At 38.4% G+C, this 14,620-nt stretch overlaps 4 protein-coding genes across 11 annotated transcripts in view; 2 read left to right on the top strand and 2 right to left on the bottom strand.

Moving 5' to 3' along the window:
• LOC124310201 (ankyrin repeat domain-containing protein 6) overlaps nt 1-5,863 on the top strand; it is an 85,194-nt gene extending 79,331 nt beyond the window's left edge. For 5 of the 7 annotated variants that reach the window (XM_046774021.1, XM_046774016.1, XM_046774014.1 and 2 more), the window contains 6 exons: nt 618-827; nt 1,597-1,695; nt 1,980-3,131; nt 3,242-3,530; nt 4,145-4,387; nt 4,853-5,863. In XM_046774021.1, coding sequence (XP_046629977.1) covers nt 618-827; nt 1,597-1,695; nt 1,980-3,131; nt 3,242-3,530; nt 4,145-4,387; nt 4,853-5,019 — 2,160 coding nt within the window. In that variant the 3' untranslated portion in view covers nt 5,020-5,863. The remainder of the gene's footprint in view (nt 1-617; nt 828-1,596; nt 1,696-1,979; nt 3,132-3,241; nt 3,531-4,144; nt 4,388-4,852) is intronic. The other 2 variants (XM_046774009.1, XM_046774029.1) reach the window with 2 other exon arrangements.
• A 68-nt stretch (nt 5,864-5,931) lies between these two features.
• On the bottom strand, nt 5,932-8,857 carry LOC124310221 (CDK5RAP1-like protein). 2 transcript variants are annotated; one of them, XM_046774035.1, is made up of 7 exons: nt 8,378-8,857; nt 7,932-8,177; nt 7,462-7,672; nt 7,048-7,368; nt 6,652-6,973; nt 6,310-6,459; nt 5,932-6,221 (listed from the first exon to the last, which is right to left on the bottom strand). In XM_046774035.1, the coding sequence occupies exons 1-7, from the start codon at nt 8,730-8,732 to the stop codon at nt 5,967-5,969; spliced, it is 1,860 nt and encodes a 619-aa protein (XP_046629991.1). In that variant the 5' UTR covers nt 8,733-8,857; the 3' UTR covers nt 5,932-5,966. The 2 variants fall into 2 exon arrangements, with proteins under 2 accessions (XP_046629991.1, XP_046629995.1); XM_046774039.1 differs by having other exon boundaries at nt 7,932-8,167; nt 8,378-8,519.
• A 12-nt stretch (nt 8,858-8,869) lies between these two features.
• On the top strand, nt 8,870-12,109 carry LOC124310238 (PEST proteolytic signal-containing nuclear protein-like). Its single transcript, XM_046774051.1, has 3 exons — nt 8,870-9,004; nt 9,465-9,664; nt 10,415-12,109. The coding sequence occupies exons 1-3, from the start codon at nt 8,965-8,967 to the stop codon at nt 10,655-10,657; spliced, it is 483 nt and encodes a 160-aa protein (XP_046630007.1). The 5' UTR covers nt 8,870-8,964; the 3' UTR covers nt 10,658-12,109.
• A 2-nt stretch (nt 12,110-12,111) lies between these two features.
• LOC124310243 (40S ribosomal protein S26) lies at nt 12,112-13,939 on the bottom strand. Its single transcript, XM_046774058.1, has 3 exons — nt 13,881-13,939; nt 13,141-13,449; nt 12,112-12,192 (listed from the first exon to the last, which is right to left on the bottom strand). Exons 1-3 carry the CDS (start codon nt 13,881-13,883, stop codon nt 12,160-12,162), a joined length of 345 nt encoding a protein of 114 aa, XP_046630014.1. The 5' UTR covers nt 13,884-13,939; the 3' UTR covers nt 12,112-12,159.
• Nucleotides 13,940-14,620: the final 681 nt, after the last annotated feature.

Genomic DNA, 14,620 nt, shown 5'->3' with positions numbered 1-14,620 from the left:
GCCTTGTGTAACATCCGAAATATATTCCAACCACGATTAATTAACATAAATCACCCTGCAGCATGTGCGTGCATCTCCTAATCCTGTGATCTACGATATGATTGCCGACGTTTCTAGGTATGGAATCAAGTTACAAATACTCTCTCAATTCTGTATAAATTGTTTGAAAACGTAGAGATCCTAAGTACCACGTCAGTAATTTTTCAAGCAGATAGACCCCTACGACAAGCGGACCGTTTCAAATATATCACTCAGGTATAATCTAACGCCATCGCATGAGTAACTTGATACCGAATATTTTCATAAACCCACATGAGAGTTTTGTTGTACGTAAGATCAATGGTGGAAGAGAATTGTTCAACGAAACAAGTCGTGATCCTCGCCTCGAGGACTCGTTATATCTATGCAATATGCCTATACACAAAGCGCTGTTCACTAAAAACTTTTTAACTACCTCAAGCCTTCGGTATTAAATTTTGAACCACAAGCTCCAACGTTAGGACACTCTGGCGGTTATATTTGTCGAGTTTCACCACATTGATTTCACAACTTTCGAACGCGATACAGTATCAATATTTAACTAGCTGTAACTGTTGCCCTTCGCTCGTTCATTTCAGCACGGAAACTCGGCGCTCCACGAAGCTGCGTGGCGAGGATACAGCCGAACAGTCGCTGCACTGGCAAAGGCTCTGGGCACGCAACGAGCACCTTTGCACGCCCGCAATCTCGCGGGATTCGCACCCTTGCATTTGGCCTGCCAGAACGGTCATAATCAGAGCTGTAGAGAACTCCTTTTGGCCGGTTGCAACCCAGACTTGCAAAACAACGTGAGTATCATGTCGTTTCCTTTCATGATTAACGTGTCCAAAGAGCGGTACTGTGACTATTTATTGTCTAAATGATATGGACAATTCAGCGGACCGGGCGTCAACGATCTCTTTGTACAGTCACCAGAAGTGCAGGGTATTCTGACCGCAAAATGAGAAATGTCACCGCTTTGTGCAGTGTAATGACATCGTTACCTTAACAAGGTAAAAGATATACCAATTCGAATGAACCGTAGTACCTTGTTGAATTGAATCCGTAAATGCTTGAATTATGTCACGACGGTGGTTTCTCTCCTGTTCACTGATGCGCGAAAGACGCGGACCACCAAGGCCCCACTGATAGTGGTCTAGATCTCGACGATGAGTCGCCACTCACCGCGGGAAGCAACTTCAAAGAGTCTTGCTCGCGTGCCAACTCCTCATGTTCTGTTTACATCCTTGCTTCTTTGGAATCGATTAATAACGATCGGCGATTACTTCGCGATGACCAGTATATTAAACCTTCTCATCAATTATTTTTTCAACAAAAAACCACAGCGTAAATTTGCCTCGATAATTGTGGTGTTTGAACATGGTACTGTACCAGACTGTTTTAAGTTTCATTTTTTTTTTTTTTTTGCTAAATTTCGCCCGATTCCACCTGCGCTATGAAGACAAGAAATGAACGATTGTATAAGATTACTTGTTTTTCCTTGCGAAAACGAAAAGTATAGAATCGGATTCCATTATTTCGACAGAAATTTATATGCCTTCTTTGATTCTGATTTAGTACGGGGATACGCCTTTGCACACCTCCGCACGCTATGGACATGCAGGAGTAACGCGGATCCTTATCTCTGCTCTCTGCCGAGTGTCCGACCAGAACAAAGTGAGTAGCAAAATTCTTTGTTATACAGATCCAGTTCAAGGAGCAACGATTTTTTTTCCAAAATAAAAAATGAATGAGATATTTAATACGGGGTAGAAAAGAAAGTTAATATTGATAAGGTTCTGCGTTCTGTGGATTCTGTGGAAAGATGATAATTACTACCTAAAAACTGACCTAGGCAAGAACTTTGACCCTTGCAAATTTTGTTCCATACATGGGTGTATTATGAATAGTGAATAAAGATGTAAATTAAAAAAACTAACTAGATTGCTTCATTTTTCTAGAACGGCGACACTGCGCTGCATATCGCGGCTGCAATGGGCCGTCGTAAGTTGACACGAATATTACTGGAGGCAGGATGCGACCGAACGTTAAGAAACAAGCAGGCAGAGACGGCAAAAGACATAGCACGCAGAAAGAACCTCTCTGAGATCCTGGAGATAATAAGTAAGGCTCGAAGCAGGAGTCGAGCGCGAAGCAAGAGCCGGGACGAAGAGTCAAAGGACAAGGTAGACGAGGGTGGAGAGGTGCCGCAGGTGAAGAGTGCGGGCAAGGGTGATAAGAAGCGCGAGAAAACCGGGAGCGGTACGAGCGGTAGCAGAGACAGTAATTCGAAAAAGGAAAAGAAGAAGCTGAAGGGTGGTAAACAGCACAAAGTGCACTTCGAGAAGGCTGTGGGCAAACAGTGGTCCCCTTACGGTTGCCACTACTATCCGGACCCGGACGCGTTCCCTCAGCCGCGACTGGATTCCCTTCCGTCGGACCCTCTCGCCCGGGGAGAACAATACTACCTCGACCTTGCTGGAAACATACGGAAAGGACCGGTCGGCGTCGGTTACACTTGCTATTGCGCCCCGTTCTTCAGACATATGGAAGCCAAGCTCGAGAGGGACAAGGCCGAGCTCAAGGCTCATATAGATCAGGCCCACGAGCGGCTCGACCTCAAGGTTACAAATCTGGAGCGACGGACCCGCGGGCAAATTTCTGAATTGACCAGGTGCGTCGTCGCCGAGAGAGCTCGGTGCGACGAGAGACACCTACACCTTCAGCAATGGCTTTCTCGTGGTGCTCGCGGTAGACACAGCGAGAGGCCGCCACGCCTCTCGACTTCCAACCCTCAGCCCCCGACACGCGCCCGCTCCTTGGAAGACCTTCTCGACGACAGGCCTCACGACAGGAGTTTCGAAATACCCGGCGAAACTCCGGCCCACGGAGGCAGCCTCGACGATCTGGACATACCCGCCATTCCCAGACTCAGCAGATCCATGCGGGATATTCCCTCGGGGTCTGGTACTTCGAGGCCGACATTGAGGGTTCTCGATGTGTCTCCGCGGCTCAATGAAACTTTCGACGGAGACTTGAAACGGGATCGAACATCCCCTTTGGGCGCAGCTATGTCACCGTCGTTGGGCTCCAGACATCAGGTGCTGCAACAGGTATACTCGAGTTTACGAACCTCGTGTAACTACGTGGATTTGATACGGCTACGTGAGTTGTTTACACAAGGTGATTAATTGAATGAAAATATTTTTGCGTTATTGCACAGATTTCCGGATCTCACGACCGCATGACTAACACTCACCAAATCGACGTCAATATGAATTGCAAAATTGGCGAAGAAAGTCCCCGCAGCGATTGGAGAGGAGCTCCGGGACGGCGGAGCGTTCACGAAATGATCAGACGCTTTCAAAATGTACCTGGCATGCATAACAGATGGAGGGGACAACGTTCTGGAAGTAGTGAACCGACGAGTCCAGACCATAGCCAAAGTTCACAAAATCAAAGAGTTCAGCCTCAAGGAGGTATGAGTAACGGATGGCGGGGTGAGGGTGAGGGTAAGACTTTCTTGTGATCCATTCAACGTACGTAAAATCTAGGGTTGTTACAAATGTCCACATTCAACCTCGGATCGAATCTTAGGTATCTGTTTCTTTTTGCCATTCATGCAGTATACACACATACAAGTAATTTTTGCGGGATTAATTGTCGATTATTAGAACTTAGATGAAGGTGAAATTATACTTCGCATCGCTAGCTGTTATTTTCTTTTATTACCATTCAATGAGATTTGAAAACCAATACACAGCCAAAAGAAAATTACAAGTTTATCTTGCCACCGTTTTAATTTTACACCTCAGTTCAAATCCACCCGACGAATATCGGAAAAACAACGTTTTCTTCGACATAGCGAACCGAAATTTGTCAGGTTTTATTTCACACCAAATATTTTCACTGAAGGAATAATTTTTCTTTCAAATATTAGATAAGTAACTTTTCTTTGCCACGAAGTTACTTGTACGTTCGTGCGTGTATCGCATGACCTAGATATTCGTTTTTCTTTACTCTTTTACCCAGCGCGAGGTTCTACCAAACCTCTGGATGGCAAGGGTAGAAAATCATGAGACATTTAAGAAAACTGCAGAAGTTATCGAATTTTCTGAACACACAGGTAATGACTCCGAGAGTAGTGAAGGTGAGGATGACGTTGTGCAGCCAGAACCCGTCAACGGAGGACTGGCCGTCAAAGAAATGGCAACCGATGGTGTCCGCTACGAGAGCATAGCCAGGATGCCTTACAGGTCTCGTAACGCGGTTTATAGCCCTACCCCACCCTTACATGACGCGCATAACGACTCGGGCTACAGTACACGCATGTACGGGTCAAGCAAGGGTGCATCTCCTTCCCTGTCAGGTCTGATTTAGTATTTTCAACGTCTCGGATTATGCGAATGTCCCGTATTGTACTTGCTTCAGAGAAGAACTGACGTTCATAGTCTCCAAAGTCTGCTTATCATAGTTTTGCTTGCCTATCATTGTAAAGTTGGAGATGTAAATTCAGGAAACATTCGTTTATAGTTGTATTGTCACTATGGTAATCGAAATACTGCTCAAAAGTTATTCGAGCTTGATGACAATGATCGATTTTTTTACAATTTTCACAAATTTATGCTAATACAGAAAATATTTGTCATTACTTACGTATAAATAGTTTAATTGTGCAGGCAGAATATGAGTCGCCATTTTTAGATTGTTTTCTAATATTGAAAATCAACTTTTGAGGAGTACCGCAAATGGTTTTAAAAACATGGATTATATTTTTTTCATCCTAGTATTTATGGACTTATATTTGAATGACTGGCTATTATATTATTTATAGGGCAATTAGAATGTGACGGAATTATACCACCAGCATTACAAGGACCTTATCCCAGCGGTGAGCAGCTAGCTGCTTTACTCGAACAACCACGAGGACGCGATCTTACCGTTTACGAACGGACAGCTGACAATGTCGTAATCAACATTGGCGGTGCTAGTTTAGTTTAACAGGAATACCAGAGATGTGCTAAACCTATTAATATACCTGCAATAGTTTCTAAACAGAATACAATTTATTGTAAAAGCCGGTTGAATGTTCTTTCGCAGTCACAGTTCATTCACGTGTCCTAATAGTGATTTTATTTTTTTTTTCCTGAAACCACTGAAAACCATTTTTACGCGTATAATAATGGACGACTAAACATAATTAGGTCATTAATAATTTGGTAATACGGCGCAAAACAAGTCAGTTTGTAAGCTATTGCGGGGAAAATTAATATTGAGTTACAATCTGCGTTTACGTCAGATGTGTTCATATTTTTTTTAACGGCAACGTATATTGCTGGTTTAGATTGAGACTGCGATACTAATGTTCAATAGCTATGAAATTACGATACGTTATAATTTCAGATGGCTTCTGAGAATTTGTAAGTATTTTTATATATATCATTTTAATCACAAGTTTTAATGAATTGTAATTACCTCCCATCACTCGTATATAATATTATAAGTTCAAAGTAAGAGTACTTTTCAAATTCGACACATCAAGTTCACCAATTTCCGTGAAGAAAAAGTAAATTTTCTATTTCCGATGACAATCTCAGATCCAATGTTACGAATTCGTATGTAATGCTCTATACAATTTACAAATCAAGAGAATTAACCAATTCTGCATTGTAGAAATTTTCACCTTGTCTTTACCGATACGTAAATCAGAAGTTAATCATTACACATCAGATCACTCGATTCATGTCTCACCTTCACATTAATGGTAGTTGTAAAAATGTATGTATATTGTCCATGCCATACATTAGCAGATTAAAAACTGTCGAATAAAAATCTATTTATTTTTCATTAATAGTAATCTAAACCTACATTCTACAAGTGGGTATGTGTGTACAGAATTGGAAAATCGAATAGTTAATTAATATTCATTATATAATTTTGTACATTTTTTACAAGTTATAGGCCATCCTTTCATAGTGATTACCAGTACTGAGTGCATACTGCGTAATTGATGAGTGATAAAGCGGAATCCCTTTGAGAACCTGCGAATTAGCATTAATTATCTGCACAACAACATAGTCACCAGCTTCAATATTACGGCTTTTAGTTGTACATCTATTGTCTTGTATTGAACCACGCGGAAATATCACTTTTATATTCCCACTGGTTCGACCTTGCATATTAAATTCGGATTTTCGACTCTTCTAAAACAAGAAAATTAATTGCAAATAAATATTTCATTCAAATCAAGGATAATATTGTATAATTTGCATAAACATTATTCTTACATACCTTTTCAACGAGGACCAAATACTGTCGCCCAATCATTGCCTCATTCAATTTTTGCACCTCAGTTCTGTAAATTGTAATCATCCTCCGGAGTCTATCTTGTTTTACTTTGGGATCAACATTATCCTCATGACGTCGATGCGCGGTTGTTTTCTGTTTGAATCAATACAAACGTGATTTTAAAGCACGTGCCTTGTCATAAATTCGAGAATTGCATGAATTATATGATTTTTGAAAGTGACCACAATATTACAAATTATGTAACAAATGATGATTACTTGGAAAATGTGTAATAATAACCAGTAAAATGTAACAGAAAAGTAAATTTTATAGACATGCACTCACTTCCCGCATGCTGTAAGCAAATAGGTAAGCCATATTGTATTTGACCATTTGCATGAGTGAAATTGTGTCTGCAAACTCTTCTTCAGTTTCACCGCAAAACCCGCAAATAAAATCGCTCGATAAACTAATGTCTGGTATGATTTCGCGTATGTGCTCAACTAAACTAATGTAAGCTTCTCTAGTATAGCCTCGTCTCATTCTTTCCAGAACCGTTGAATTTCCACTCTGAGCAGGTAAATGTATGTTGCGACAGATGTTAGGTCGTTCAGCTATCAACTGCAATACTTCGTCAGGAAAATCTTTTGGATGGGGTGACGTAAATCTAAAAATGGTAGATTATTGTTACGCTATTCGGTAATAACATTAACGTTTTTTATATTTTCATCCAACACAGACCTTATCCTCATTTCTGGGTTAATCTGTGATACTTTGTCTAACAGATCACTGAATCGCAATCCACCAATTTTCGGTTTGTAAACAGTTTTGAATCCTGCTGCCAATTTGGGATCACTTTTATCTGCAGTCGCAAATTTTGACTCTGATAAATCCCTGTAACTATTAACATTTTGCCCAAGTAGAGTAACTTCTTTTACTCCTTGGTCGGACAAATGTGATACCTCATCAAGAATGCTAGCGATTGGACGAGACCTTTCTCTACCACGTGTGAAGGGAACTATGCAGTAAGTGCACATGTTGTCACACCCTCGCATAATTGAACTGTTAAGTAAAAAAATAATGCATTAAGTGATACAATTTTAGAGTTGTGAGTCATAGAGGTTCAGATAATAACTAGTTAAAAAATTCCATTACACAAAGGCAGTAACAGAATCTTGATTGATTCGAACTGGTGTCACATCGGCATATGTTTCGTCATACGATAAAATCACATTGATAGCTGTTTGATTATCTTCTGTAAGGGATAGTAATCGAGGTAAGTCCTTGTAACTATCGGGACCTGCTACAACATCCACTATCTTGTCCGTCTCCAGTAACTTATGCTTCAATCTCTCCGCCATGCAACCTAAATGTTGTAACAAGCGGTTAGAACTACTGCGGATATGACAGATAAAGTTTCCAAAACAACTAGCTGAACTTGTTTCACTTATTCAAGTAGCTGTTAGAAAATGAAACATTATGTGACTAGGAAGTGTGACGACTGTGTTTCTCTTACATAAGCTCAGGCAGATCTAGTTTCTGTGTTAATAGAATAATCAAAATAGGTTCTTGAGTAGAACATCATTCTTGAAAGGTATAACAATGAACAATCTTAAATTCATCACCTAGCAAACCAACTTTGAGTGGTGGTTTGTCTGACCGAAGACTTCTCCATTTTTTATAATGTTTCAAATGAACAAGTTTGTGCCATATCTTCTGTTCAGCTGCATCCCGAATGGCACATGTCACAAGCAAAATTACATCAGCCTCTGTCATGGTATCAGTCTTTTGATAACCAGTTTTCTTCAAAATCGACCAAATGATTTCTGTGTCACTTACATTCATCTGACATCCGTAAACACTAAAATAAACTGTAAATTATATGTACTATCAGTGAATTATCACGTAGTTTGTGGTGTTCAACTACTACCGAAAGAAATATACTTCAGAGACGGCATTTCACAACGATGCAAATGTTGGGCGGCAATTTATGCTAGCTTTTTTTAAAGATCATCGTGGTTAGAAATAGGGATTAATTTGCAAATCCACAAGTATGAGTAAAGCAACTTACCTTTCCGGTCATTACCGCAAGTTGCTTTTAAATAAGGAACAGGTTCAGTCTCCGTAGAATCTACGGTAACATCTGACTTAATAAAGTCTTTTAGATCGGGACCTTCACTGAGATTGGGAAAAGTTCGAAATGGCTTTCCATTCTGAGTGATAGAATTTATTTCGCGATCATCTATCAGTTTCGGTGTAATTGAAGCATTTTCATGTTTGGTACGATATATTTGTAGGTTATATTTTGAGAGGTTATGATTGTTAACACAACCAAAAACCCTCCGATAATCCGTGCCTAATTGGCAGTAAGCATGGCGATTTATGGTGAGCCCGTATCGGTAAATAGCGCACTTTAATCCGCTCATGTTACAGCGAAACAATTATTAAAGCCTAATGTATGTAACGTATATTCCCTCACATCCCGTCATAATGACGTCAGCGTCGTTGGGTTGGCAGCCCTCACTTCGACTGGCTTTGCTGGTAGCGTATGTTTAGTAACGATTTTTACGTTCTTCAGGTCGGTACGGCGCCTCTGCGGTCACATTTTCTCGCATCGTTCTTTCACCTGGATAATTTTAACAACAATCCGCGATAAAAATGTCGAAGAGGAATAGCACGAGCGAAGATTACAGAAAAGGTTTTGTTCATTTTATTAGTAGTAAATGGTATCCCTTTAACGGTAAATTACATCATCTTCACTTCTTCGCTCGACTGAGCTGTTAATGTATTTATATGTATGTGCAGATGTATATGCATATGTGTGTAATATGTATGCTGCTTGTTCACACGCTATCTACACCGTAAACTTGTATGCTCGTTACAACGTTTCGTGCATGATCCAAATCTAGTCATAGAATTTTTATGTAGTCAAGTATGAAAACATCAAGTTTTGATATTAATCAGAGAGTCTTTAATGCGATAATTTAGCTTTAATTTGTTTTTTCTTTCTTTCTACTTTTACTGCAGCTTTTAGTAATTTGCTCTTTTTACGAATTTAGTGAAATGTTAGTAGCGTAGCGTGCTGCTTAAAGATTTCCGGTTAATAAGTCAGCTTTGTTTAACTTGATCTGAACTTTGCCAGTGTTTGACGTTGTCAGGGTCAAGTGCCTACAGAGCGGCGGATCGCAGAGGGGACGACTGGGAACGGGATCGATCACCACTACGCGATGATGTATGCAACCAGACCAGCTCTGACCAGACTGATCATAAGAAGCAGAAACTCACTTTTGGCTTTGGAAAGAAACCTCTACCCACCGAGCAGAAGAAGGGCATCCAAATCAAACTAGGATCGGGATCCGTACGCATTTTAGGCCAATTTTATACAGTCTTTTCATATTTAAATGGACTTCGCATATATCCTATGTCTTGCACAAATTACACAGTCATTTGTCACAGTTACAAAGGCACGAAAATATTAGATTCAGGTTTTCATGAATGAAAGTGAATTTAGCCCCTATTTAGCAAGCGTCATTCAGTTACTTTCGCACTCAAAATGTTTGATCACTGTTGGTTAATTTTTACATACTGCTTGCCATCAAATACTAGTAGATTTTATCAGTGGCTTTCGCACCGCATAAATAACTGATATGTAAGGAAAATTATTTTAGAGCTAGAAACATTTTTAGAAAACATCAACTGCAATCAAAATTAATGCTTTAACGAAGACCAATATCTCTTTTTATAAAGCATAACGTATGAAAGAAGAGTATAAACTATAATATAAACATTTCTGGAAAATGCGGACATATACATTCTTTCATGTCATAATCAATTCACATAGAGTTTTTTCTTTTAAATAGTCGAGGAATAAGTTGACTTTTACACTGGAAGACATGGAAAAGAAATCACATCTCTGGTTTTATGACAGACATGTTGATCTTTCCATATTCGGATTTTCATAAAATTAAACTAACTTTGTGAGCATTCCGATTCGAGCTGATTACCATGATTTTGTTATTTGTTCACTTTTTTTACATTAAAATTGTTTCAAATATACATACTTCATCTTGGTAAAAATCTGTTCACTAAAGTAGTGAAACAATTGCAGAAGCCTAGCGTGAAACCAGCTGCAGTTCAGAAGCCGACAGTTGCTTCAGTGTTTAATGCTGATGATGATGACGAACCTGAAGAAATGCCTGCGGAAGCAAGAATGCGGATGAGAAATATCGGTCGGGAAACACCGACGTCAGCAGGACCGAATTCATTTGGAAAAACGAAGCAAGGATTCTGTGATTCAAAGAAGATATTTGAGAAGACATTAAAGAGGGCTATGGAGGAAGCTCATAAATGATTGATTGAACCGTGCAGCATCTATCGAAATCGACTGTTGTTAATACATTAATTTAATAATTAATTTAAAAGGTATCTACCAATTCTAACTTACCGGTAGAACCACAGTTATAAAGGGAAAAAAAGTTCTACTAAAAAATGAATCGATAAAGAGATATAGCACCACTTGAGATTCATGTCGTTAAGGAAGGATTTCATCACCAGAAATATAATTATTGTTACATTTAATCATTAGCATAATACTGCAGAAGAAACTATTATCATTGTCATATAGAAATACCTTGTCGTTTTACTCCTTGACTAAATAGCTATAACCTCTAGTTTTGTATAGAGTATTCATACGTGGTGATAACAGTCTTTCAGAAATTGCACATCTTTAATTGAATTAATATTAACATCTTACATCCATTAAAATGTCCAAAAAAAAACTTTGGGAATTTAGTGTTTTTCCCGGACTCTTACCTTTCAAGAGACGGCTCGAATATTATGTTTGGAAGTCTGGACAATGATAAAAATCCTGGTTATACTAACCGTTTTACCATTTAGATAACAAGAAATTATCGCTTTTTGTACGGCATGTAAATTGCAATAAAAAATCGTACAGACGTTTGGAAAGAGAAAAAAAACAGCAAGATTGAAACTTTCCCAAAAATACTTATCAACTTTATTATTTTATAAGGAAAAATTATTCTAATTAAGATGACGTTCTCGTATTCTCATATTTTTTGTGGTAGCTATAAAAAAGCTAGACTTGTGTTGATCAAAGCACAGCTTAGAATTCAATTACGCTATTCAGTAATCACATTTACGTTTTTTATATTTTCATCTATCACGAATCTTATTCTCCTTCCTGGGTTAATCTATGAAACTTTGTCTAACGAATCACTGAATTGCAAGCCGCCAATTCTCAGTTTGTTAATTAATAAGCTAGAGAAAACAAATCGAAAAAATTTGCAACTTTTAAGAATACGAAATAGAGTTAGAATCCCTTTTGATGTCTCAATATAATATGATTATCTATACGTAGATACCAAAGTAACGTACAGAGCTCCGAATACATATTGCAATTTATTATCACACGCATATACAACAAATGTACACGCGAAAATTAGAAAAGCTTACATGCTCGGTCTCACCCTCTGTAACAATCTATAACGACGAAGTTGATCTAACCATGATTTTGATACTCTGACATAACTGTTAAGTGAACATAAAAATTCAACTACCTTAAAAATGAAGGAATTACGAAAGACCCTTTGGGGTCAAAACACAAACCAGAGTGCAAACGTAGATATTTTTATCCTGTTGTTGCATCTAAATTATTTCCGCTGAACTTGTTCGTTATATCAACGAGAAGCAATAAAGTTACAATTTTAAGGATTTACATAATGTAGCACGTAATAATATCAGTACGAATAAAGAAATATTTAATGAAAGAAATAAGAACTCAATATATCAAGTTTTGTAAATTTATTTGGGCTTAGAAATTACACATGATTTCATTCACTTCCTTTGTTGCTGTCCTTGACGCATGTCCTGTAATTGCAAATAGCAAAAATTAATATTGTATAAATCTAGAATATACCTTGCAATCAAAAGAAACCGATATATTTCCTTTAGAAATACTTTTATAAACACGAAATTTTTATCTACCTCACAGCGTCACTTTTGCAATTATTGCCCAATATTTTCCAGTCTCTGTGTGTTTACGCAAGTGCTTGTATGTGTGGACAATGTATCCAGAATTCCAGGAAAATGGGTTTACCGATTTGGATGAAAATTGGATAAAAAATCGATTTACGCGGGAAGATAACCCACAAAACTTTTCAAGTTTCTATCGCTTCCAGTTACAAGAAGACAATTTTTTAACTTTTCAATAATTATTTCGTGAATCCAAAATTACAAGGGAATTGCTTAACCGACTAGCATGAAATTGTAGTGTTACGTGAAATATTCAGGAAAAGTGTCACGAAACTTTTGAAACTTCTATTACTTCCAGTTATGTATATCCTGAATTCTGAATAAACTATCAAATCGACTTAATAAAGGAAATCGGCTTTTCAATAGGTTTGACAAGTTATATAAAAAATATCAATCTGCTTCCGATTATGAAATGTTGGTAAATTTGTAAAAAAAAATGTTAATAGATAAATTTGGAAAGTAACGTTGAAAAATAACTGTGCAGAGTAGAACCTTAATTATTCAAGAACTTGCTTTTCCTGAACATTCTATTGTTTGAACAATAGTGGGACATTCAAATAAGTAAAAAATGTCAGCGAAAGCTCACTCGCAGATATTTTGATGCATCACATAAATATGTGTGAATGCTAAATAGCATTGCCAGTGTATCATTAATTTGATTTTATCAGTTGGGTAGTCAAACTAACATCATTTAGAATTACAAATAAAACAACAAAAAGTTTTAGGTTTAACCAAACAGGCACCTGTGCAACCTATGATTTGTCATTTCTATAAAATAATTACCCTGGGAAAGTTGCGCTGTGGAGGCGTACGAATGCGTCGTGCTTCCTTGGACCTGTTGCGAACAACCTTGGAGTGAATAGCGCAGGATACACAGTAGTGTAACTTGGCATAGAGTTTGGGTAGCTGATAGGCAGAATAAACGCTAGCTTCGGTAATATCCCTGACAGCAGCCGCTTCGACGATGTTACGAATTACAAACTTCTTTATCGCCTTGTCCTTTGGAACGCAACGGGCGCAGTTGGTGCAACGGACAGGGTTGACGTGTCCCCGACCGTGCTTTGCACGTCCACCATTTCGGCGTTTGCTGGTCTGTATTAAAACAGATAATCATTGGTTAAATAATTAGGAGTGATTTATTAATCGCAGTGGAACAATCATGTTTGCTTTGAGAATTCAGTCGTCACGTTCAAATTCAAATTCGGGATAAATCGAAAGATTTTCTAAACTGAGGTAACGACTAACGATAACGTAAAATTAATTCATTTCTAATTGTAAAATAGGAACCGCAGAGGTTAACAGAAAGATTGCGTGTCCTTCACAAAAGGCTAGGCCGCCAAGTCCACATGGTGTGATGATATTGACGTTGGATTTGTGGTTAGTGTATAAATTTGAGGAACGCTAATAAAGTTTCTTGAGCACGTGTCGGATAATTTTTCTCAATACGATAACACTATACTTAGATTTATACACCGGTAAATAAATAATATAATGTTATACGATGAAGGACTGAATTTGGTTACCATTTTGCCACAATTCCCAAGAAAGAGAAACCGGATATGCTGTCTACCTATTGGATTCGGAATAGTAGAATCGGACCGCGGTCAAATCAGCATACTTCCGTCTCGGTAACATTTATAGACAATGATTTCGAATATCAAATTACAATACTGTTAGGAAAAGTCTCATTATTTTACACCATTAATGAAGATGATAGAGAGATGCAAAAATAGCAATCAATTGGAGGTTTAAATTCAAAGTTGACTCCACAGTAGTTTTGAATGTGGGTACCGACGCATCGGTAAAATGCGGCGCGACGAAACCCACGTGGTTCGGTTAATGGATCTCAATTACATTGGAAAATTGAAAAATTCAAGATCATTAATTGGAAGTGTGACAAAATCGAGATTTGAAGAAGCGAGATGATGTAGCTGTTGACGTATTCGAACTGCGGGCTATCGATTCCTCACGCAGAATAGTCGATGTAGTGCATCAAAGTATTGCTTCAAGCATTTTTCAAAATCGTCAGCATTTTCAGAAAAAAACCGAAGCATTTGTCTTGCTGCAGTTGCTGCGTCTTTCAACTTGAGGCGTTAAATGAATAATATAAAGACGGATACCCCTAGGTACATTTTTGTGACCAGTTTTCGTCGGGAAAGTGGGCCCAGGAGGGCCTGGGGGCGTAGGAGGGTTCTGCTCTATCGACTCTATCTAACGGGCTCGCACCGACATTCGTAGCATTGCAGCAAAAGTAATCTCGGTA

Source organism: Neodiprion virginianus, chromosome 1, assembly GCF_021901495.1.
Source record: "Neodiprion virginianus isolate iyNeoVirg1 chromosome 1, iyNeoVirg1.1, whole genome shotgun sequence".
Lineage (NCBI taxonomy): Eukaryota > Metazoa > Arthropoda > Insecta > Hymenoptera > Diprionidae > Neodiprion > Neodiprion virginianus.
Note: the sequence above shows the minus strand (reverse complement) of the source record. Positions and strands in the feature narration are given on the sequence as shown.

Excerpts from the sequence above, each read along its gene's own strand:
- LOC124310221 (XM_046774035.1), bottom strand. The coding sequence starts at position 8,732 with ATGAGCGGATTAAAGTGCGCTATTTACCGATACGGGCTCACCATAAAT. Across the intron at positions 6,460-6,651 it reads TTGCTTACAGCATGCGGGAA|AAAACAACCGCGCATCGACG; the intron begins GTGAGTGCATGT and ends TGATTCAAACAG. Across the intron at positions 6,222-6,309 it reads ATTTGGTCCTCGTTGAAAAG|AAGAGTCGAAAATCCGAATT; the intron begins GTATGTAAGAAT and ends TTCTTGTTTTAG.
- LOC124310238 (XM_046774051.1), top strand. The coding sequence starts at position 8,965 with ATGTCGAAGAGGAATAGCACGAGCGAAGATTACAGAAAAG. Across the intron at positions 9,005-9,464 it reads GAGCGAAGATTACAGAAAAG|GGTCAAGTGCCTACAGAGCG; the intron begins GTTTTGTTCATT and ends TGACGTTGTCAG. Across the intron at positions 9,665-10,414 it reads TCAAACTAGGATCGGGATCC|AAGCCTAGCGTGAAACCAGC; the intron begins GTACGCATTTTA and ends AAACAATTGCAG.
- LOC124310243 (XM_046774058.1), bottom strand. Across the intron at positions 12,193-13,140 it reads CACAGCGCAACTTTCCCAGG|GACATGCGTCAAGGACAGCA; the intron begins GTAATTATTTTA and ends TTGCAATTACAG.